The sequence below is a fragment of the Perca flavescens genome, chromosome 24 (assembly GCF_004354835.1).
Source record: "Perca flavescens isolate YP-PL-M2 chromosome 24, PFLA_1.0, whole genome shotgun sequence".
Classification (NCBI taxonomy): domain Eukaryota; kingdom Metazoa; phylum Chordata; class Actinopteri; order Perciformes; family Percidae; genus Perca; species Perca flavescens.
The window spans coordinates 14,632,793-14,658,331 of NC_041354.1; the positions used below are offsets into that span (position 1 = coordinate 14,632,793).

General features: G+C 39.8%; 1 protein-coding gene and 2 long non-coding RNA genes across 4 annotated transcripts; all 3 read left to right on the plus strand.

Moving 5' to 3' along the window:
* The first annotated feature begins 1,814 nt into the window (after positions 1 to 1,814).
* On the plus strand, positions 1,815 to 2,707 carry LOC114550759 (uncharacterized). Its single transcript, XR_003691744.1, has 3 exons — positions 1,815 to 1,898; positions 2,138 to 2,275; positions 2,655 to 2,707. It is a non-coding gene; the product is annotated as an uncharacterized LOC114550759 (long non-coding RNA).
* Positions 2,708 to 5,454: 2,747 nt separating this feature from the next.
* Positions 5,455 to 8,213, plus strand: LOC114551219 (uncharacterized). Of its 2 annotated transcripts, XR_003691875.1 has the most exons (4): positions 5,455 to 5,475; positions 6,551 to 6,627; positions 6,736 to 6,903; positions 8,181 to 8,213. It is a non-coding gene; the product is annotated as an uncharacterized LOC114551219 (long non-coding RNA). The 2 variants fall into 2 exon arrangements; XR_003691874.1 differs by lacking the exon at positions 5,455 to 5,475 and having other exon boundaries at positions 6,500 to 6,627.
* Positions 8,214 to 12,626: 4,413 nt separating this feature from the next.
* On the plus strand, positions 12,627 to 25,010 carry LOC114550712 (gastrula zinc finger protein XlCGF57.1-like). The gene is made up of 2 exons (XM_028571494.1): positions 12,627 to 12,764; positions 21,483 to 25,010. The coding sequence occupies exons 1-2, from the start codon at positions 12,701 to 12,703 to the stop codon at positions 22,904 to 22,906; spliced, it is 1,488 nt and encodes a 495-aa protein (XP_028427295.1). The 5' UTR covers positions 12,627 to 12,700; the 3' UTR covers positions 22,907 to 25,010.
* The last annotated feature ends 529 nt before the right edge of the window (positions 25,011 to 25,539 follow it).

Sequence of the window (25,539 nt, forward strand, 5' to 3'; positions counted from 1 at the left end):
GCAGTTGTCATCCTGCTCTGACACTTCCTCCTCGCTGTGTGATAAAAGGGTATCAATGACTTTTTGTACACTGACATGCATTGTCATATTAGAAACTGAATACCTTATGTAAAATAATGTTAAAATAAAAAGAAATAATGTTGCGCTGTTACTGTGTCTAAGTGTATTTCAGTATCTAAATGTAGATGGCAACCCCAGTAATCCGCATCGTCAACCCAGAGGCCCCTGCACACCGAATAAAGATTTTGATAATAGTCTGTTGCCAATTTCAGGACATGGATACTTTGCTGCCAGCCCTCGACACCAGCCTGCCGCCAGAGAGGCAACAATGTCTGCTAAAAGCCTCAAAGGAAGCCAAGGCCCAGCAGGGAAGAAGTCAGTTTGCGGGACCAAAGGACCACAAGCTGAGGGATCCCAAGACTGCCTTCAAGGACGGTAACATCTTGGCATTGCATTTACAGTACAGGCCAAAAGTTTGGACACACCTTCTCATTCAATGCGTTTCCTTTATTTTCATGACTATTTACATTGTAGATTCTCACTGAAGGCATCAAAACTATGAAGAAACACATATGGAATTATATAATTAACAAAAAAGTGTGAAATAACTGAAAACGTGTCTTATATTTCAGATTCCTCAAAGTAGCCACCCTTTGCTTTTTTTGATAACTCTGCAAACCCTTGGTGTTCTCTCAATGAGCTTCATGAGGTAGTCACCTGAAATGGTTTTCACTTCACAGGTGTGCCTTGTCAGGGTTAATTAGTGGAATTCTTTCCCTTATTAATAAAAAAGCAAAGGGTGGCTACTTTGGAGAATCTAAAATATAAGACATGTTTATTAACAGTTATTTCACACTTTTTTATTAAGTACATAATTCCACGTGTTCATTCATAGTTTTGATGCCTTCAGTAAGAATCTACAATGTAAATAGTCATGAAAATAAAAAGGAAACGCATTGAACGCGTGTGTCCAAAACTTTGGCCTGTACTGTATACTACAAGCAATGACAACCTAATGAGGTGCACTAGAGCTTTTGCTTGCTTGTTCACTAAGGTCATACAATGTTTTGTCTTCAGCAAAAAGGCGCTGTGGGCTGGAGAGGCCAACTGAGGCACAGTACCTGGGGCAGCTACACTGGCAGGACCTTCAGGTGGCTGGTGGAGAACAACGAGGGATACGTAAAATAGTAAGCATTTCCAGTATTGGGCGTAACAGGTTACAAAAGTAACGCAATTACAGTAATGTATTCCTTTTCTTTTTTTTTTAAAGATTAATTTTGGGGGCTTTTCCCTTTATTATATAGTGACAGTGGATAAATAGGAAAGGGAGAGAGATCGGGGATGACACCCAGCAGGTTGGATTTGAACCAGCAAAGGACTCAGCCTACATGGGGCAAACGCTCTTACTGGGTGAGCTAGAGGTCGCCCAGAGTAATGTATTTCTTTTTAACTGTAAAGCATTATTATAACGCATTACTAATAAATTTTCAGTAATATTATACCCGTTACAATCTCAGTAACGCGCGTTACAACGCAGAGGCAGTAATATTGTAATATAACTAATTACTCTCAGATGACAGTAACTAGTAATCCATAATGTATTACATTTTTGAAGTAACTTGCCCTACACTGGGCATTTCCCAGAAAACCAAACCATATACAGTTTCCCTTTACTGAAACTACCAACATTGAGAGGGCCATTTTTTTTTTGTGATTGTCTTATGTGTTTCACCTGTTCCTTTCCCTTGTGTCACCTGTCCCTGGTTAACTCATTACCTCTTGTATTTAGTCTCTGTACTACTCTTGTCTGCTCTCTGCATTTGGGTCTGCACATTCTCTGAAGTTGTGTCAGTATGACCTGACCCCACTTGGACCCAGAACAGAGGCATCTTTTTTCAGTGGGTTCCCAATTTTTTTTTTTCTCTACATTTGCTACTCCTAACCTACCTGGACTATGGATCCCCTGCACACTCTATGTCAGATGAATTATGTGATTTAATTTGTGACCTGATAGAGGAGACTGATAGTGATTGCCGGAAGGAGGCAATTTTGTCGTTTGCTCGTGTTAAGGTGTCAAAAAAGCCCTGGTTTAAGGATTCTATTCCTGACTAGGCTAAACGCTTAATTTCCATTCCAGCTCATTCCTCTGCTAAGTGGTTCTGTTCTTCAGAGCGTCCCGAATAGTCTCCTCTGTCTACCAGCAAGAATGCAAAGTGCAGCAAGCAGCAGAAGCCCCAGCTGCCCTCACTGCCCTCCACCAGCAAGGCTGCCTCTAGTGAGTGTGAATTTGTGTGTCTGTGTGTGTGTGTATGAATGAGTGTCTAGAGTTGCATGTTTTCTAATGTGCCAGAGCTGCTGCTGAACTGTTTGAGTGTGTGTTCTGGGAGGGGGAGAGTGAGTGGGCTGGTGGCGCCCCCTGTTTTTACTAAACTGCTTGTTTTTAATTATTATGGACACCATGTCATTTATGGTCCATTTAAAATTGTTAATTGTTTTTTTTTTAAATTTGTCATACCTGCCCAGGGACTACAGGTGGAAATGAGCATTTGTTGCTATAACCTGGCCCAAGACATATTCTCTTGTTTAACAAGTTTAATGTTTATTTGTGCATTGTCCCGGTTTCAAATAAATCAATTTCCATTCCATTTCCATAGTGAGCAACTGCCAGCCTGCGTCTGCCACCACCTTGCTGCAGAGTGACTCTCCTGTAAGTGTAAAATCACAACATACACAAGCAATGTTAATGCATTTCACAAAATCCCTTGGTTACTAACCCCCGCCACATTATGGAAAATAATTAAAGAGATCAAGGGTCCAGCAGCGCTCAACGAGAGCGGTGTCAGCCTCTTCAAGTCCCCTGTTGAGAAAAAATATAAATATGCATGCATACACACACACAGAATTTACCTGACGAAGGTCTGAGACCGAAACGTTGTATTCTTCTTCTTAATAAATTATTGCTTGCGTAATGGTCAGTGTGCAGCACTGTTCTGCTAATCTTCCTCATGTATATTTTCAATCTTACAATCACCATAATGTTATTAATATATTACCGTTGCACTGAACTGCCTTGCACTATATTCATATTAAAATTTTAAAGCTCAGACTATACTGTAATTGCACTATACCTTCCCTCACTTCAATTGTTGTATATTTCTTGTAAATTTCTAAAATTCTAATATCTTAAGTGAGTGTTGTACTTTGAGATCAAAGATTAACCGGAGTCAAATTTCTTGTTTGATTGCGCAAACCTGGCCAAACCTGTGTGTGTGTGTGTGTGTTATATAATAATAACTAGACAATTCTGCAAGAAATTTTGACAGTGTGCCTAAGTATTAATAGCAGTAGCTGTATTGATGTACATAGGTCACACTGTCACTGAGGTAAAGAGAATACAGTTGTTTAACAATAAGGAATGGATAGGCTTACAAGACACCACAAATGCATACAGGTCAGGACCAGTGTACAACGTAGTACCACTTACCGTTTCTTTTGATTATTTTGTTTTATTTCACACAATGTATGCTTCAATACTTTAAAAATGCACTGCTTGAGAAAACTGTACCACCTAAAGTAATGTAAAAAATTGGTCTAGGTCGGGCAAAAGGCTACTAAAAACCAGGGATGATGTGGGGAAAAGACCTCAGAGAAAACAAACTCAACCACAAGGAATTACAGTTAAATTATTAACTTATACTAATATAAAAATAGACATTCATTATTTATAATAAATAATTGTTATAGCATTGTCACAATGACTGGCTCCCCCAGGCAGTCATCTTCTATCTCTGAAAGTACACAAACGGAAAGACATCCGTAATGACAATATTAAAGCAGCGAGAATCAATTGTATTTTAATTCAGTCAAGAACTCAAAAAAGCTACTTAGTTTTGTAAACATTTCTCCATGCCCTAATCAAAATAGTAACCTCATTTTACCTATGATAATTGTTAAATGTTTAAAGTTAAATGCCAAGCATGTAGTTGTGAGTAGAAGTCACGTTAATCTTATTTTAAAATGTTACCTCAAACCTTGTAATGTATGGCCTGCTTTCTGGAGAAAGAAACCAGCTGCTGTCTCAGCTGGAGTCCTGAAGAGCTTCTGTGTGTTTTCTGAAAAAGAATCAGACATAATGGGACAAAGTGGACGTAGGTGGGATTTTGTGCTTAAAAAACATTACGCTTCTGGAGTTCTTATAACACTTTGAGTTTACTGTTTTTTGTTTATTCATTTATTTATTTTTAGACAATCGACCAGAGATGGATTCATTTATGCCTGCATTGTGTATTCTGGACACAAGTGTGTCATAGGATAGGCAACAATGCCTTCTTAAGGCAACGAAGGAGACCAAGGCATATAAACTATCCCAAACCACAGACGACAGCGAGCTGAGGTACGAGAAGAAGGCTTATAACAAAGGTAATGCCTTGGCATTAGGGTCATAGATGTTTTTTCCACCTTATTTTCACCGCAGTCATGATAACCTACTGTTACGCACTAGAGCTTCTGTGCTTGTGTCTACAATGTCTGTCTTCAGCTAAAGAGATGCCAGTTGATCACATCAACTCCAACGGAGGTGCAGTGTCTGGGTCAACTGATCATCACGTTTGGGATGTACAATGGCAAAGGTTTCAAATGGCTGGTGGAAAATGATGTTGGATACATTAAATAGTACGCATGTTGCACTAAACAGAATCAAACTATGTTTAGTATATTTTTCATTAATTAATTATGCTTTGTCATATTTCAGTGTCCTTGATCGCCACTTTAAAGAGAGCCGCCAACCAGAGAAAAGAGCCATCAATGACGAGTGGGTAAAGGATAACCTCCTAAAATATGTGCAGCTCTTCCCTCCGGTTTCCTGCCATCTTGAGACGTACACTGTTAGACTTAGCTGTAATTTCTACAGTTACTTACCACAAAATGCCCAGTAAAATACCATCATTTTCTTTTCCGGTTCATTACTGTAATATGCATTGCATTATGGGTAATAACATTTAGTTTACAGTGATTTACTGTATATTTTGAATTTGCGGTAGTCTGCTGTAAAACAACAGCAGTAGTGCTACTGTAGTTGAATAAGACTAACTGAATTTTAAATAAAATTGTTAGTTAATGTTATAGAAGCATAGAAATGAAATGGAAAAATAAAATATCACTATAAAATGAAATACACTTAATTTGTTTTGCTTTTAGCAGTGAAGGTAATTAAAAAATTTAGAAATTTTTTTTCAGCAGTGTCAATCATTTATTGAGAGAAACAAGAAAGCCATTACGGATATAAATGCTTGACCGCCAGATTTGAACTCTGACCTCTGACCTCAGACTCTGACAACTTCAGAAGAGTAGCGCCAGAGTTACTTCAAAGGCGTTGAAAGGAGTAACTTCAGAGGAGTACCGCCTGGTTTGGTCTGTGCGTGTGCGCACCAGAGTCCCGGGTCACACACACTCCTCGAGAGCTGGAGCAGCGTTAAGGTAAGACCAATTTTTGCTAATTCTGTGACATTAAAATTTCTGCTCACAAGCCTTCCCAAGCAGAGACGTAGGTTTAGTTTACCGACCTTCGTCATAGCTAGCTAGGCAAGAGCAAACTGTTAACTATAGTTCATTTTCCCCATGGTGAGGATTAGCTATAATGACGACGCTCGGTAGCCTAAAGCTAACACAACTTGTTTTACACGCTGTTAGGGACATCTTTTTCACTTGTCAGACCACCATTATCTTTGTCGGAATTAAAATGTAACCCATATTCTAGAAGTTTAAGGTCAGTAACTGCTAGCTTTTTAGCTTGCTGTTGCCGCATTTTGGCTAACATTACCTACGCTTATGTTGAGTCTGTGGGTTGGTTTGTCAGTGTTTTAGCATGATTAAGCAAAATGTACCGCATTATTAACCTAACATTAGTGGAGGTAAAGTTAACATTAAACCGTTACCTCTACAGTTGCCCATCTAGTTTTAATAGCACCTAATGTTAACATTACATCTTTTTAAAAACACCAACTCTAAAAGTTATGTCGGGTGACAGGGAAGACGTCTTTAAGTAATGTTAATGTGGAGTATTTGTAGATAGCATTTTTTTCCCCTTGGCTTCAGAGTTTGGCCACTTAAAACCATCAAGATGTCCAGCAAAAAGTGCCCAACGTTACAGTAGTATTGTTGCATTCTGTAATGTGATATCATTGAATTCATCCTTTTTAGTTTATGAGACCTAAGCCAAATATTGTTTAACTCAAAGAATATGATGTTAGGAGTTGAGCGTATTAGCTACCATGGTTTATGCTTTAAGTTTTTCTTCACAAAATAGTGTTGTTGTTAGCTATCTAGCTATCTATTACGTGATTAACCTTTTAATGCATCACATAACATTCTGTGTTACCTAAATTATACTGGTTCCTTGCATACTAATGCATGGCATGCATTTTTTTTTTTATCTTGTTGTAATTGTGTTTTATAACACCATGCATGCACTTAAAAATATTAATTTTCATAATTTCATATGTAGAACAACAACCAATTACTTCCAATATGTGAGATGCTTTTCTTTTTTTAGTTTGCAGCCAACCTCGACCAAGATTTCAATTGAGCAGGAGGTCACATTGCCCACCACACCAAGGCGGATCATGCTAGGTACGAGAAATAGTTTGAAGAAGAGGAGGATGTTTTATTAGCCATGTATGTTTGGTATTCTGTGACACACTGTAGATGAGATAAGATGTTTGTTTGTTTGTTTTTTAGGAAGAAGTTTGACGTCTTCCACCCATTGGATGGTCAGCATTGAGGGGAAGGTCCTCTTTGAAGCTAACCAACTTAACGCCAGTGCTTTTGTCGTCTTCTTTGGCTCCTTTTATGCGTTCAATCTTGAATATCAAGAGTCAGCATCTACTACACTGGAGTTGGTACAAGGTAAGTAATTATCTGCATAAAGCATTTAAAAGGTAATGGTACATATTTGGACTATATGAGCACTCTATACACTTACTGACAAAGAGAAAACAACTGAGAAAAAGACTTGGGTATATAGAGCCCTATTACTGTGGTAACTTACAGTGAAAACACACCGGGCATGTAAGCGGTGCGCATACCTGCGTAGCGCAGCTATTTTTATTTCAGCGCCTATGTCATCCAATCGATCCGTTCATACTAGTCACGGAGCGGCCACTTCGGCCCGCGAGCTGCAGCAATAATTTCGTGTCATTCGGAGAATGTGTCAAGCAAGGCAGTTACTCACATAGACAGTATATAAGAATGGACCACCAGATCCCGTGTCTCTGGACGGAGACCAGTGAAGGCTATTAGAAGCACTTTTCCAGTGATGGCCAGCTTTACTGCGCAGCCTCCAACTGACAGAGACAACGTAGATGTGACGTGAGCAACATCTCTGAAAGTGTGAAGTCTTCTGGTAGCTGTGCCGAGAGAAATCTCAATCATTCCAAATCTTGCAGAGACGGAGAGCGTAGGTATATGTAAGGAGTTAACATAAGAACAGGCTAATTATTGATCACTAACATGCTAGTTAACATTAGTAATTAAACTTAAACAGCTAATGTAAGTCGAAACTGCCTGTGAGCTTCTCCTCTACTATACGGTAATTCCTCTACTATGTGACAGTAAGTCACTTGGTTATGACACAATCGTTAGCCTATTTTTACAAACGTTACAAGCCGTAACGTGAGGTACAAGGTAATGGAGCCTTTTATACATTGTCGTGTTTCTTTAGAAATAAACAATGTCAAACAATGACAAATCAGTGGAATGCTAACGGAGGTGATCGCTTTGTAGCATCAAAATGGCGCCATAGGAGGTTCGAGTTCTGAAGCGAAGCTTACCCCTTGATTAATCACATACAGGAAGACCACAGTAGGTTCATGGGGATTTGGGCTGTCTTGACTTCTCACAGCGAGACACATGATCAGGCGCAAGGAGGGAGACCCGATGGACGGACAGAGAGAGTGACACGGACACATATACTGTATATAGCCTACAATTACCACACTTTTCCCCACAAATCCTGTCTCTTTCTATCGGAGAGAGAGGGGCGAGAGAAGAAGGATGGCTTTACGGTGTGTTTTCGCTGTGACTTTCTGAACCGAATGTGCTCGCTGGCAGGTTTACTTCCATATATACTGTATATTTAAATATGACTGCTGATGATTATTATGATATATCTTATATATCTTAAGGATCAACCCAGATGAGGGAAGCAAGTGCATGGCGAAGTGGGTACAAGCACGCAATCTGGGGAGTTGTCCAAAGAAAGGTGACAAGCATCAGCTCCCAAGTCACCACCTTCCTCCAACGGCTCACCGAGTTTGAGTGGAAGACATCAAACTAGGTAAGCATTTTATTGTGTGATGTAATATAGTTAACATCAGAAAAATGATTACACAGTACGATGAACAGTGCGGCTCGTACCCTGCCTGCTCCAACATCGACAGAACTAAATGCACAGTTACTCGGTCACAGTTACTCAGCAAAAGTTACAAAGTGTTGTTTTAATTTCTAGTTAAAGTTTTCATATGTTTTTTTTTTTGTAAGTGACTGATAAGAACAACAATCTTTGAAATTGGTCCAGTATTGAGCAAGAACACTGACCTGCAGCTTCGAACCGGGCTCCAATGTAATCATATAGGGCAAATGTGCGTTGTCAATTTCGTCCACTAAAAGTTCAGTTTTTGCCACTGACCGTCTTAGATTATTATTTTAAGTGTCTGACAACATTATGGAAAGGATCCCTACAGAGATAGACATTTTAGTTAAAGCGGAAGATCCTTTTTGTTTAAACAAGAAACAGCCCTGAAATCACCATCACCAAACCCACCATACGATCAAAAGTTACTGTTTATTTACACCGAGTCTGGTGGGTTTAACAATAGCAATTTTGGGGATGTTTTTATGATTTAGAAAAAAGATCTTACTCTTTAACAGAAGAACTGTTGACCTCGATAGGAATCCTTTCCATAATGTTGTCAGAGATTGTCAAAGATTGTTGTCACTTAGACACAAGAACATAGGAAAATAGGTCCAGGTTGAAAAAAAAGGTAAACTTTAGGATATACTGTATACTGTGGTAAATTTTTTAATTTATTTTATTTCTACTTTTCATGTTTATACAGATGTTTGAGAGGATTGGTCATAAAGATATGCCTTAAAGACATGGAAAAGTCATGAAAATATATTAAAAATGTGTATGAATTCTGAAATTAGAAAATTAATCAAAACATTTTTTTAACTGTGCTGGGACCGACAGACAGCAAAAGAAAGTAGAAAGACCTTTGAATTATCTGGGGAGGAAAAACCTTGTAAACTACTACTACTGATCACTGATGTGTTATTTTTTATACTGTCATATTCTATGTTTTTGCAGAAATTGTAAGTCTGTTAACAGTTTAGATGAGATAAACTCATGACCTTTCTCTGCTTCCCATACAGTCCAGGACGGACCACCCCAGCAGATGTGGATCAGCAAGCATGAGTATCATGGGTCCGGCCCCTTCATCGTCCTTAACAAATGCTTCTCAACAGACTGCTTCTCCTTCCCCTCCCCAACCAAATGCCCAACAACTTCACCTCTGTGGTAAACAACCATACCACATTTTTCAAACATACTCAGGATTTCAAAGAAAAAAACAACTGCCGAGATAAAGGATGAACTGATGGCTAGGTTATTAATTAAAAAATTTGCATGTGTTTTCTTTGAGTCAAATCAAATGGTAACTGCATTGCTCAGACATCAAGGCTGCCCATTGTTTGGCGCATACTTAAACATGGTTGTAGTATTGCTTGTGTGTAAATTGTGTCTGTTTTTTTTTTTTTTTATTATCTTGGTCTTGGTATTTGTACCTGTTTTAATACAAAAATAAAAATGTATTACTTTTGTACATGGACTAAAGTCAATTATTTGGAATTTATTAAATTCAATAGCATTTATGTAAAATAATCAATAGTTTGTACTACCAATGCCAAATTGTGTAATATACTGTGAACCACAATTGCAGTAAAACTATAATAGATCATGACAGTTACAGTATAATTTAGGAAATTGTAATTACAGTACAATTACTGTAAGGTTATTATACTGTAAAACCAAGTTACAGTAAGGGTATTATACTGTAAAACTAAGTTACAGTAAGGGTATTATACTGTAAAACTAAGTTACAGTAAGGGTATTATACTGTACAATGGAACTGCGGTAAGGGCATCATACTGTAAATAACATGTACAGTTATGGTACTGTAATGGGTTAGTTACAGTAACTCACTGGCAACACGTTGCCAGTGAGTTACCGCAAATATACAATAAAAAGTCTAACAGTGTATGTAGACAGGGCCATTTATGGACAAGGCTGCTTCAGGTCTTTCACGTTTCAAGAGACGGGGCAGTGGTACAGTCTGCACAAGCGCCTTCAAGCTGACCCTCAATCTGGGAGTGACCACGAGCGAAAGATGGCTCAGGCTTACTGCTCTATTAGACAGTGGCTTGTCATGAAGGAGGACGACATCACCACCAAGTAGTTGAAGCGCTTCAGACAATACATTTTCGCTAGAGAGGTAGATTAAGGTGACTTCCGGTGACATCCGTGATTTTTACTACACGTGCTATGTTAATGCAAACTTCAAAGCTGAAACTCACGAGAGGTCACGTGACCAACGATCGCAATGGTCGCTGAGGGCTAGAGCTCCTCACCCACCTCCGTATTTTCATTGAAAAACCAGGTCTATTCATTTCATTTGTTACCACAGTGACTCAGTGAAATGCCTACAGGAGCAAAAAAAACAGGTCTCGTTGTTTACCCGGACACAGAAATCTGCCAACATGGCAGCAGCTAACATGGCTACTGATGCTAGCGCGGACATAAACATGGAACACATTACTACAAATTATAGCCAAGGTCTTGGAAAAGCAACAAAATGTGCTTGAATCAGTGGTCCGCAACACAGTGAAAGAAGCGTTAGCAGAAATTGATACCTCGCTGCTGCAACACACCAGGACAGAGCTTGAGAGGCAGGGAGCTACGGTACGTGATCTGGTGCAACGACTGGACAAGATACAGGGGGATAACAGGCAGATGAGAAACATGGTGAATGCCTGTGTGGATGACCAGAAGAAATTTGAGTATAAGCTAGCTGAAATGGAAGAAAGAACCCGACGCAACAATGTACACATCAGTGAGTCTCTACTCAGCACGCTGGGGCAATGCGCTCTTCAGTCGCACAAATGGAGATCCAGCAGAGTCTTCCATAGTGCAAAAGCTGAAGTTCAGCAAAAGATACTCAGCTGCCCACCTGCTGGACTCAGGGAAGAACCGCCTGATGTACTGCCTCATTAAACAGCCGTGGCTTCACCCCAACTGTGGAGCGAAGACCTGTGGGTTGCCGCAAAAGCAGGAGGTCACCAGGCTGTACCAGCGTGTCCAGCAAAGGGTGACTGTTGATGACCCTGAACTCAGCAAGCTCGTGATTCCCATCCTGAAAATGAACACCAAAAGTGTTGCTGAGTTCATCAGGAGAGAGGAGGCCTTGTCGGCCAGAAATGTCACCGATCAAGGCCTATCCATCCTACGCCGTCAGCAGTCTCTTTCTGGCACCAGCCAACCCCAGGAGCTCCCTGATGAATGGCCCAACACCAGCTGGGCTCAGGTGCAGTATGAGATCACTCCATCTCTGGCAGGAACCTGCTCTTCCTTTGAGAAAATGAAAGCTCAGATGGGCCAATCTGGAACCTTGCTCCTTATGAGGTCATAATCATTTGGGTGCAAAGATGGGCGCAGGTGCATTTGCTATTGAAACAACGTGGGCGCTGGACGGGAAATTGACAACTGCGTCGGTCTTAAACTAGCAAAGGCACTTGGGTCGGCCTTTGCACCGCACTGTGCTGGGTGCAAGATAGGGCATAGAGTCAGCAAAAAAGTTCCTTAGCCATCATAGGATTTAGCAAATCAATCAAAACAATGATTCATTTTTTTGTATAACAATCTGTTTCACAGGCCTGAATATGCAAACTCACTGGTTGTGTGAGAATTTCTGAGTCTCAAAGTCGGCACATCTGACAAATTCTGTTTTGAGTGTCACATAATTACAGTTTCCTGTCTTTTTGGTTTGGTGCACATCTAGATGGGCCAAAATCTATTGTGAACCCAAATTGATTGTCGGCCAGTTTAAAATTTGCGAGGGGCCGGATTTGGCCCGCGGGCCTTGAGTTTGACGCATGTGCCCTACTTGATTAAAAGCAGGTCTTTATTTAATGAATAAGTGCATATCAGATGCATACATGTGATGTATGTAGGCCTAATGTAATTTATGAGATGTGGCAAATTTGATTTAGAGAGGAACATGTAAGATTCATGAATTAGAAAAAAGCTGGAATTTGGAAGGGATTTTAGGGAAGAGTGGAAAACTAGGAATGCTGTAAGGTATTATTTAGTTTAATTAAATAATAGAGGGTCAGGTTATATATAGCTTTTTTTTTAGATCTAAAAATGTAACCTTGGGAAGCCTGGAGTTACACACTCCGGTACAGGAGGTGGCGGTATACACCTTAATACGTTGGTTTGTGACACGCCATTGTTCAGAGAAGAAGAAGAAAAAACAGGAAGAAGACGGTTCATAATATGTTACCGACCCAGAGCAGTCAGCGGAGAGAAGCCGTACGCTGAAATAAAGACAGAATATCCAATGCTTTAGTTTGGTTTAGTTAATCGGAGATGGACCGACCCCGGAAACAGCTGGTGGGGGTTATAAAAACTGAAACGGAACTGCGAGGAGAAGGTTTGTTTGGGTTTTTATGCAGCTTTCCTAATGATGCCAAGCTAACGTTAGCCGAACCATCCATACACAGTATGTAGTCGTAGCTTACGGAGCCCCCGGAAGGGTAACGGCGATATTTTCTTTGAAGGGACTAATTTTACATTACCTCGCAATATGTTTTGCGTTCTAACACAATATACTCTGTTGTTATGCTGCCTTCAAGCCACCTCGGAATAACAGGCACCGCCCCCCTGGTTACGTTGTTTTTCCGACTGGCAGCGTTCACATGGTCGGGATGCGTGTTCTTCTTCTTCGGTTATATTGGCGTTTGGTATAACAACTTTTTGCATGACTGCATGATGCTGTCGGCCGTAGCCGAGCCCGAGATTCCCACCTCTGATTCCCACAGGACGTTACGTGAAAGGTGACGTTTTCACTCGTTAGTGCGTTCCATTTGTAGTCGGAAGTCGGATTTGCCGTTGTCAAAGTCGGAAACACGACCCCACTTCGGATTTCCGAGCTCGGTACACTATACTACTACTACTCCTCCTCCTCCTCCTCCTCCTCCTCCTTTCTGAAATCATAGAAACCAAGAAGCACATTTTTGAAGGGTGAAGGAGAAATCAACAATGATATGTGCTTGAATGAAACAAAGGGCATCAGACCATTTCTCTCACTTTGTTAGTTAGGAGATATTTAAGTGGTAAAGTCCAGACTTTTTGCCAAAAAATTTTTTCTCAAAATGTGTCCCAAAAGAATGTAATGTATGGTGTTGTTACTATATCTAATTGGAATGAAGCTCTAATTAGTTTATTTCTATTTTTTTTTTATTATCACTGAGAAACACAATTTACCACAGATTATACTATTTAGGTGATTGTTGGGAGCCAAAATTGAAATCGAAATTCAATTAATTGCCCAGCCCTAATATAAAGTATCTGTGGGGAGAGAAGTTGTGTTTGTATAAAAGAGCCAAGCCATTAGAGATTGCTCATGATAATTTGATAGGGAATAAAGTTATTTTTAGGCCACCTATTTTTGAAAAAATATGATTGGGGATGAAATTCCATAATAAATTCATGTTTTTCATGAACTGCATTAACCAGTTAAATGTGTTGTTCAATGATATACAATCTACAAAGTCTAATCCTCCGCAAGCCGTGCTATTCATTACAACAAATTCTTTGACAAAGTGCGTTTTTGTTTTTCCAAAAACAAGTTTAATTGTTTTTTGCAGTACCATTCTCAACAGCTAAGGGGAGAGCAGCATAAGTAAGCCTTGAGATGCCATGAGCTTTGGAGAGAAGACACCTCCCTCTTAATGACAGATCTATTTGCAACCAACTATTCAACTTTTTCCTGGTCTTTTCGATGATTGGTTCAACATTTAAAGAGCATTTTACAGAATTATTTTTTTTAATAATTACACCCAAGTACGTGACTTGATTCTTGATTGGGATGCCACATAAAGACAACAATCAGCCACCGTGCCAAGTCCCGCCCTATGAAGCAGCTTGATTGGTTGGGGTTAGGCATTTGACCTTGAGTGGTTAAGGTTAGGATAGCTGATTGGTCAGGGGATAGGACCTGTACAAATGGGGTTACGTTACCTAGCGTAAGCATGAACGCCTACGTTGGCTGGAAGATTAAAAATACAAATTATGGATTAAACGGGGACAAACCCCGCTCTCAATCAGGGCTGTAGCGATACACTAATCTCACGATACGATACACCATATTCAGCTCACGATACGATATATATCACGATATTCAGCCAACGATACAATTCGATACGATTCGATATATTTCGATACACTTACATCATTTTCTGAAAGATTTAAAGGGGACCGAGTGATTTTGGTGACATCTTGTGAGTGTTCCATTTACTTGGATTTAATTAATTGAACTGAAAACATCAATCACACAATATATGTCTCTGACTGGACAGAGAGTCTACAGCAGGGATCATCAACTACATTTTTTTCAGAATTTTTCTAAGCACTCTGGCGGCCGGACTTTCAAATACAGAAAATAAAATGAATTTATACCTAATACGCCTATTCTTGTTCGAAATTTTCACTTTCTTACTGAATTAATGCTACTATTTTTTAACCTGTATTAGTGTGAGCAAACTCCTAAAAAACATGGAAACTCCATAATGATAACTGGCTCTTTAACTAGAAAAAGATCTCAGACTAGGAGGCAGTTCACTGAGGAGTGATGGTTAAAGTCTGTGATTATGGAAACATTGTTGTAGTATGCAGCATCCTGATTGGTGGAAAATACTTGCAGAAAGAAAGGCTGTTGTCAGGTAAACATGTCACTGTCAAAGATGCTGAAGCGAAAAGTTGAAGTGGAAAAGCCAAAAGCCAGAAGCCCAGCTTTAATGATGAATGGACTGATAAGCAGGCTATGCACTCGTCACGTATGCCTCATTTGCAATGAAATGATGTTGTTGCAAAATAATACAACCATCATCATCATCATCAACATAAAGATTGCGTCATTCACGTGCATATTAAGTAGCTCCAGATTGTCCGCTCTAGCGGAGAGTTTGGTTTGTTCAGCCAGCAGTGAGGTTTACAAGAATTTGTCAAAATGTCCAGATTCCCGGCAACCTAAGATAAACAGTTAGACTATAAACCGACAGCTTTTGTTTTAGCTTGTTTATTAAAATTCGCTATTTGCAGAGTAGAGCTGTGTTTGCGTAAAACAGCGCGGTGGACCGAGCAGATTGAAATATTGCTTTCTACATGTTTATGCTGGTCTATACAGGTGAGTGCATTGATAAGTATTGACTTTCTACTCACGAAGATTTAATTGTAGCCTATTTACAGAAAAGAGACCAGCGTGAGTTCATCTTCCCCAGCGGCCGTTGGTAACTCTGTATCGTTCCCAGTCAGGTGCTGCGTGTTTTAACCTTTAACACACACACCTCTCGGCTCAGCGGTGTGTGTGTTTTAACGCACACACATCTCGGCTCAGCTGTGTGTGTGGAGCTCGGGCATCGCTGTAGGCTACAGAATCGCGGCATGTGAATAGAGATGTAAATACAGGAGGGCTGGATTTTTGCTCTAAATGCTTGAAATGAAAAATAAGAACGCATTTTTTCCTCTTTACATTTTGTGAATTCATGATTACTCTGGGGGCCAGACTAAAAGCTTTGGCGGCAGGCCGCCAGTTGACGTTGGCTGCTCTACAGCAACACTAGCGGCTGGCTGACCAAATCGCTCTTCCTGCAACGTGAATGGGGGTAAACAAGGGGGATTTGAACGGGACTTATGTATCGATACTCGCGGCATAAAAATCTATACTTTCTTGGGGGAAAAAATATCGATTTATATCGCAGAATCGATAAAATTGCTCAGCCTTACTCTCGAGTCACATGAAGTAAGTTTCAAGTAAGCCAACTGAAGTAGCCTACTGTACACGTTAGCACTATTTGTTTACGCTAGTAATTGCTAGCTAGGAATTTGCAGGATAAGTGACTGAGAGTACTTGGTGTGATAATGTAATGTTAGTATTGCATGTCCGTTATGGCACATTTATTTTTGGAATATGCGGTGAACATAACCAAAGTTACATCACAGAAACTGTAACGTTAACTACTCGCAAATTAAGACATGCAAACGTTAGCCCAGTGCATAACAACAGTCGTTGATTGCTGAACAGATGTCGTGTCAGATGGAGTGTCATACAAGTAACTGTACTGTTACTGTAAGGTTGAGGATGGCCTTATGCAATATTTGCACTGCTCTATTCCAGTCGATAAATGTATATGTCTTGGCAATGAAATACATTTCTTTTTTTTTCTTCAATTAATATAGGCTATTTATCAGGCAAGTGCCTGTGCACTGTCAAGAGTCTTCTGGGTTAAATTGGAATTACAGGTTGTTGTTGCAGTGTCTCAGATTTAGTTCAAACCTTGTCTATATTAAGAATGTGTTCCAAAACCAAGGCCTGTAAAATATTTCTGTTCAAATCCTGTGTCTTCAGCCCTTGAAATTACTTCAGTTTTACAGCCTGAAAATCACAAAGTTTGTACAGCGTGTCCTAGATTTGGGGAAAAAAGTGTGAAAAGACTGACATTAAGGGTAGCATAAACTTTTAGCAAAATCTAAGAGGGTGCACCAACTGCTTATACACATTAGGGATTAAAGTAATGATTCCCTGAGTGGGCGACAGGCCATTAAGTGTACTTTCCAGAAAAACATTGACCAAGAAGGGGGATAATTACTCAGCAAACATTTTAAGCCATAATTTCCAGGTGATTTGTTATTATCTATCACTATCACTTTTATAACTTCCTCCAAGGTAATTGAAACATCACATAGCTTCCTATCATCTGGGCCCAGTTTTTCAAAAGTAATCCAGTGGGATTTCGGATCACGGATTGGATCAAATCTTAGAAATGGGTTTTTCAAAAGCAAAAGTGGGACTCTGAACTACACTGTGTTCCAAATTATTATGCAAATTATATTTTACACTGATTTTCCTAAATAGTCAATGCAAATTATATATATATATATATATATATATATATATATATATATATATATATATATATATATATATACACCTGTGTGTGTGTGTGTGTGTGTGTGTGTGTGTGTATATATATATAATGAAAACAGTAATTTAAAAAAAATCAAAATGCACTGTTCCAAATTATTATGCACAACAGAGTTTCAAAACATTTTATAGGTTGGACAGGGTAAATCGCTATTTGATACCACTAACAAGGCTCGAAATAGCACCACACTTAAACGGTAGCATAATCAGGGTCCCTATATGTAAACCGAAGCATTGAGAACTTTGTAAGTGTACAGACAGTTTATTACAAAGATGGTCTATAAAGACCGTAGCGTTAATGTTTACATGCGGCTGCCATCTTGGATAGGTTTGCTAAGGAATTGTCCATTTTAAATGAATGAATAACAAATGTTTATCTAATGATTAGTTACTGATTGACTGATTCAAGCAAAGATAAAAAGGAAATCTGTTTTGGGGAGAATAAAATTACTCTAGGCTGAGTTTTCCTAGTAACATTACCAAAAAGGCTCAAATATCCTGCAAATGTTGGTATATATGAAAATGGCTGGTGGATTTAAGACAAAAAATTATAATTTATTGAATGAATCAAATTTGAACATGTCTGCCAGTGGCTTGTTGATCTTTACATTGTTAGTTAATTTTCTATCCTGGCCTGGCTGGGACACATTCATACAGTTTGATAAAGTACTTATTGGGCTTTATCTTATCATTGCACTTACAATAACGAGCATAGCTGTCCTCAATTTAGGTCATCCTGTACGTCTCATCTCCGTTTTTTCCTGCATGCATCCAGCGTGTGCGTTTGTATGCGCGCGTCAGTCGCGGGGGGAACTGAGCAGCCTCGCCCGCTGCAAAGCAGCTGCTTTAGAGTGAAAAAAAAAGCGCAGCATACATCGATGTTAAAATGAATACAGGTTGGCAGGACGGTCTGAAATGTTTTGCGCGGTCGTTGTACGTTTTGTTGGTAACTTGTCCACACCTCTTCTTTCGCGCAAAAGGGAAACACAGCTGTCTGAGGTCACATACGGGCACAAAGCTACATTGCGCGTGCATCAAACCGTGCGACACACACATGCTCCAAACCGAGACAAGCGTACCGAGCGGCTCTGATGTTTTTTCATGAACCCCTAATGATTAGTTACTGGTAAACAGACTGGTAGCTACTGTTAAATGAATGAATAACGACTATTACTCATTCATTCAACTCAAAGAACAGGGTTTTCCTCAATGATCAAACACTATCTTCCTTTTTTTTCCCCCTCCTTTTTATTTTGGCATACTTAACAAGTTACATTTGACAGTTACATTTGAATTATTGCTTCAGCCAAGGAAGGCATTTGGATTTTTGTAAGTCTTAAGATGCTTAACAGTTTAGTCTTTTATAGCAGTTGCAGTAACCGGTAAAAAACCTTTAAAACACAAAGAGAGAAAATATACACATTTCTGGTACGCCTGAATGGTTCCCCATTTGTAAGAACATGCATTTGTGGGATGAGCAGCAGTGCTGAATATGTGGGTTACGCCCATGAAAGATTTGCCAAATCTTCTCTGCCAATGCCAAACAGCTTATTCTGCCATTGACTCATTTGGTGTTTGGTGGACTGGATGATTGAAGTTTGAAGATCTATTGATTTCACAAACGGGAGCCTCAGTAGCGTGTCGAAGAACCATACACAGCCACAACAGCCTGGCACCTCCTCCTCATGCTGGTCACCAGCCTGGTCACACACTGCTGTGGGATGGCCTCCCATTCTTTAACCAGCATTTGTCGCAAGTCAGCCAACGTGGTTGTTTTGGTCACTCTGGCACAAACCGCACGCCCAAGCTGATCCCACAAGTGTTCAATGGGGTTGAGGTCAGGACTGCTGCCAGGCCATTCCATCCTCTCCACTCCCACATTGTGGAGGTAGTCTCTGATAAACTCTGCCCTGTGGGGGCGAGCGTTGTCATCTTGGAGGGTAGAGTTCGGTCCCAGACAGTGGAGATATGGGATTGCCACTGGTTGCAGAATCTCATCTCTATATCTCTCTGCATTGAGATTGACATCCCCCGTTATATGGAACTTGGCCTTCAGTTTGGAGATGGTACTAGGGCTCACTAATAATGCCACAACTTGGTTTTGCGGAACATCAGCTTAAAGTTGCCCTTTCGCAAGGGCCCAATCCAGATCAGTCAAACGCAGCATGCCAATTCTTGGAGCAGACACTTACTGACTGAAGTTGTATTTACAGTAATAGGGCCCATGCTCACAGGTGCTGCCATTCAGGTGCCAATCAGGCTCCTCAAAAACTCCAGTCCTGCCTGGCTGGAGCAGAATGGTCCAGTGTATGTTATGTTAAAGGATGGTCCAGTCATAGAAGGCCGTCTTGGAGTTGCAAAACACTTAACCAAGAGTAGAAAAACTATTCATTTTAGCTCACGGGAGTTCTCTAAAATATGTTTACCTCATTATTTGACCACGTTTTACATGACAATTTCGACATTATACCATTGTAGATCTGACAGAAAATATGGAAAAGCATAATATGTCCACTTAAAAATAAAATTAAAAATAAATCAACCATTTGCATGATCAGGAAGCTGTAAAATAGATAACATTTTACAGGTTTTCAGCTACAAGAAGGCAGGCATGTTTGTTTACTGTCATGCATAGCCATGTGATGAAAATGCATCCAATCTGAGACTGCAACCCTCAGCACCAAACCACAGCACTGCCTAGTGTTAATAGTGGTGGAAGAAATATTCAGATCCTTTTAATGCAGTAAAGTATTGAAAATGTTACTTAAGTAAAAGTCTGTAAGTATCCTCAGGAAAATTTACTTAAAGTATCAAAGGTAAAACTAAAGCTGTCAGATTAATGTAGTGGAGATAAAAGTACAATATTTCTCTCAGAAATGTAGTGAAGTAGAAAGTGTCATGAGAAGACTCAAGTAAAGGACAAGTACCTTTTAACATTTATACTTAAGTACAGCACTTGAGTAAATGTACTTAGTAACATTCTACCACTGGTGTTAAGTTTGTAAAAATGTAAATAATTCTTTGTGTGAATGATGTATAGACAAAAAACAAATGTATTGTATATACATGTGTACCCTTAGGTAAATGTATTATCTGATTCAACTGTTTTGCTATTTAAAAAAAAAAAAAAAAAAAAAAATCAAATAAATTGAACTTACGTTTTCTTACATGTCATTATAACTGTTATACTGCTCAAAAAACATTTAGGAGCTATTCCTCTTTCTGGCCATGGTTCTGCTTGTTAAATTTAGACGCAAGACTCGCAGATAGAGTGGAAAAAAAGCTCACGGTGAGTAAAAATGTCACAGGAGCAAAATACGCTCAAAAATAGCTTGATTTGCACAGGGTTGACTAGGTTCAGTTTCTTTTTCCCAGTCAAGAGGTTGTTTATATACAGTTTACCCAGTTAAAAATGAAATAGTTCAACTCACAAACTTGTAAAGCTATGTTTTTCCATTCATTTTGAATGGGGGTAGTGCCCCAGTTTGTCACGGGGGGTGGGGGGAAACAGTCGGTTTGAATCCCGTACAGTAAACAGGAAACATCACTGCCTTTATCGCTGCCACAAGAAAGTTTTAAAACACTGAGGGTACAAATTTTAAACACAAGCACTGAACTGTCCGGGAGTTTGTGTAATAGCTACATGTTTCCTGCAACAACAAAGCACTCGCTATGTCTTGCTTGTCTCTTTTCCTTCTCTCGCTCCTGTGAAATAAAGCTGCCTTCTAGTCTACTTGTTCTATGTTGGGGGGGTTAAATACGTGAGGTCACAGAAATAGGCTGTTTGTTAAATGACACTCCCACCACAGCACAACCCTGCGGCAAAGCACAGGATCACTTTTTTTTGGTCTGAACATAGCATAAACCATAGCGTTTGCCGTAGCTACCATGGAATCAAGCTGGGTTATCCTACCTTCCAGCTCGGTAACTTTCTTAGATAGATAGGCACAGCATGCATGAGCATGAGTTTCCAGAGTGAAGGCGTACTAGCTCTTGCCTAAAAAGTCAGCGGCGAGGTGAGTTGGGCTCAGTGTTGAATACAGGGATTTGGGGTCCCGAGGTGGAGCATATGATGTCATTATGAATTTGTGTCTTTATCAGCGTGAATTTAGTTACCTAGCAAAGTATTGTTAAGATTCACATTAATGAATGTGTTCTGTCTTTAAGCTTTACCTTCAGATATCCAGAAAGTGATTGTTGGTGAAGAGCAGGAATGGAGCTCATGTTTGGACCAGGAGGACACAAAGCCCCCACACATTAAAGAGGAACAGGGGGAAGTCTGGACAAGTCAGGAGAGGGAGCAGCGTCAAGGCCTGGAGGAGGCTGATATCACCACGTTTTCATTTACTCTTGTCCCTGTAAAGAGTGAATATGATGAAGAAAAACCTCATTACTCACAACTTCATGAAAGACAACCTGAACAGATGAAAACAGAAGCTGATGGAGAGGACTGTGGAGGACCAGCGCCAGTCAGACACTCCGATCCAGACAGACATTTACAGCCAGACACTGACAAGACTGGAGACTCTTCTGAACCTGAGACTGATAGAAGTGGTGATTGGAAGCAGACCAAAAGAATTCAGTCAGATTTAAACTCTCTGAATAGCGATCAAATATGTAGTACTGGTGAGAAATCATTTAGCTGCTCTGGGTGTGGAAAAAAATTTGGCACCTATAAACACTTGAAGAGACACATGATATCTCATACCGGAGAGAAACCATTTAGCTGCTCCATCTGTAAGAAATATTTTGCATTGAGACAACGTTTACAGGCACACATGAGAATCCACACAGGAGACAAACCATTTAGCTGCCCCACCTGTAAGAAAGCTTTTACAGAGAGCGGAAGTTTAAAGAAACACATGAGAATCCACACTGGAGAGAAACCATTTAGCTGCTCCGTCTGTAAGAAAGCTTTTACAGAGAGTGGGAATTTGTATAAACACATGAGAACCCATAGCCGCAAGCCAATTCTAAAGAATTGCATGAGACGCCACACCAGAGAGAAACCATTCAACTGTTCAGTCTGTAAGAAAGCTTTTACACTGGGTGAAAATTTACAGAAACACATGAGAACCCACACAGGGGAGAAACCGTTTAGCTGTTCAATCTGTAAGAAAGCTTTTTCCGCGAGCGGAAGTTTACATAGACACATGAAAATCCACACAGGAGAGAGACCGTTCAGCTGTTCTGTCTGTAAGAAGGCTTTTTCGGTGAGTGGGAATTTACATAAACACATGAGAACCCACACAGGAGAGAAACCATTTAGCTGCTCGGTCTGTAAGAAAGCTTTTACAGAGAATGGAAGTTTACATAAACACATGAGAATCCACACAGGAGAGAAACCATTCAGCTGCTCCATCTGTAAGAAAGCTTTTACTGTGAGTGGAAGTTTACAGACACACATAAGAACCCACACAGGAGAGAAGTCTTTTAGCTGCTCAGTTTGTAAGAAGTCGTTTATACTGAGTGGAAATTTACATAAGCACATGAGAACCCACACAGGAGAAAAACCATTTAACTGCTCAGTCTGTAAGAAAGCTTTTACAGAGAGTGGAAACTTAAATAAACACATGAGAACCCACACGTGATAGAAACCATTTAGATGTGGAGTAGAGCTTCAGTCAAGAAGGAGAGCAGAGCTCCTCAGTCAGGTGTACAAACTTTTTAATTTAAAGTTAATGAGGTCTCTAAAAGTGATATTAGATGTAATACTCTGTCTTTTTAAAAAAAGTAAAATCCAATAATCTTATTTTAGAAATGATTTTGACAGTGTTTAAAAATCTATTGGATTATGAAGTTAATGTTTGGATCATTAATAACTCTCTTAGCCTTATTCTTGTGGCGCTTGGAGTAAATATATAAGTAAATATAAGTGTGTGTGTGTGTGTGTGTGTATATATATAAGTAAAATATCCTTTAGGCAGGTGAGGGTACAATCTACTGTATGGTTACCTATAATCATGCTTTGCAGGGCCTTACCGTACTGTTCTGTGCGGTTTCTGTACCGAGCATGATGAAGTGAAGCTCTTGATAAATTCCTCAGTATTTGAGGATATCTGGAAGTTCCTCAGGCGTCAGAAACCGTCTCTGCCTTGCCTTTCTCACCACTTAGTCAGTATTCAGCTCCCAGACCGTCAGTGAACATGAACAACCAACATGAACTTTTAAGGTCCAATATGTACTAATGTACAAGCGTTTAAAATGGTTACTGCAGTCCAAATTCTAAATACTGGAGAGTCATCTATCCCGTTTCCTCCTCCCCAGCGTTGAAGTTCACGGGGGTTTCCAGGTTGCGAACATAAACCCCAATGTCCCACAATGTCAACGTCAATGTTAGCTAGATGCTAGTCTTGCATTGCCAGACATTACTCCACAGGGCAGCAGATTTGCTAGATGCTGCTAGGTTGACAGTTATAAAAGCTGGTGCTTTTGCGGGAATCTGTAACCTGGCCGCAAGTTACATTTTATTGGCCAAACATAACAACAATGACCGTGACCTTGCAGAGCTTTGTGCCCGACTGACAGCTACCCTTTCTCCGCTTAACGTCACTGCAACAGGTGCTAAAAAGACCCCGACCTCGCAGTCGTCACTGTTTGTAGGCTACAGCCGCTGAACAGAAGCAGGGAAAGAATTTCGGCAGGGGCGGAGATTTTCGGAACTAACCTTACCATTTTACACACCCTGTTATACAGCTTATCTTTACACTGCACATTACACTTTATGGTTGCATGCCAGTGTGTATCTAAGTGGGAATCATCTCATCACAACCTTGAAGCTTGTGATGGGAACGTTAGCCACAAGAAAATTCCTTAACCTACATTGCAAATAGGCTTGTATAGAACATTAGCTTACCAATCCAAATTTTCAGGCCACAGGGTTGTTTTGGAAAGTAAAATTGCATGTTTCCATTATTCTGAAATCAAACTTGCATTTTCTCTCATATGTCCGTCATGGTGGTTGGCTGTGGCCTGCTTGCCTGGTCTTCCGGTAATGTTAGCGTGTTAGCATGGCGGTGTTTGCACCAGTTGGGATCCCTTCACCGGCTATCTAATTTTTTTTTGCAACTAACGTAACACAAGTACTACATAATTTGATGTAGTGTTAATTTCGTCAGACGAGACTAAATCTGTTCATCAACTATCTTTTTTTTTATGAATTAGACGAGACGATGACAAGTCTGCACCAATGTCCAAACACGCTGACTATGACCTAATGTTATTGTTGACGAAAAAAGACGAGACTAAAATGGTTTGCATAAAATAACAGCTAAGATTAAAATTTTACTTAATTTTTGTCTACAACCGTCTCTACTTTTTCATCATGAGAGAGAATATCCAGCTGTTACCGCACTGGGATCTTAACAACAGTTATCTACCGGACTAAGCAACGCTTCTCTGTGATGCTCCTAAACATCGTCGCATGTCATCCTAGTTAACGCTACACTTTGCAGCAGGTAACGTTAGCCTACCTTTAGCTAGCAGCTGGAGTAAACACGGTTAAAATGCTGACAGCTAAACGGTGTAGAAGTTTGTCTGTATTTCACTGTAGAGGATTCCTGTAGCTGCCGTTGTCTGAAAAACAGCAGATGTTGCTTTCACTTGAAATTCACCTCGCCAGCCTCATGCTGCATTCAAAGATATTGTAAAATACCCTTTTCCCATCCAGTGGTTGTTTTTGTCGTTTAACAGGAATTTACTGGTGAAATAAGGAAGAGGCTCGATATTTTACGTACAAAAAATCTGAATGTGTCATAACTATTTAACTGAAATGATTATCAGAAATAATTTATTTTAAAAAACACTAAAATGTTTTGACTAAAATGACGAGACTTTTAGTCGACTAAAACTTAGCATGTTTCCTTAATATCTGATGACATATTGTGGTCATCTTTTGATTAAATAAAGTAAATATATTACATATTGGACCTTTTAAACAAGCTTATACATTGATGATTCTCCAGGATGTTAGTTATATGTTCTGTTTACTGTGTTTGGTTATTTTCTTCAATGTGTCTTAGTAATGATTTTCTTTAAGTGTGTAGCATTTATATGTCATGTGCACTATGTCACATTACCTCTTGATGAGACTGTAAAGCACTACCTGGGGCATGTTTAATCTTAAAAAATGTGTGCACCATTTTTCTACGCACAAAAGAAGACATACTCTGCTCTCACAAATCCATTCTTACAAATAATATCCTACACAAACACCTGTTTGATC

Coding starts and splice junctions, on each gene's coding strand:
- LOC114550712 (XM_028571494.1), top strand. CDS start 12,701: ATGGACCGACCCCGGAAACAGCTGGTGGGGGTTATAAAAACTGAAACG. Junction 12,765..21,482: donor AACGGAACTGCGAGGAGAAG/GTTTGTTTGGGT, acceptor TCTGTCTTTAAG/CTTTACCTTCAGATATCCAG.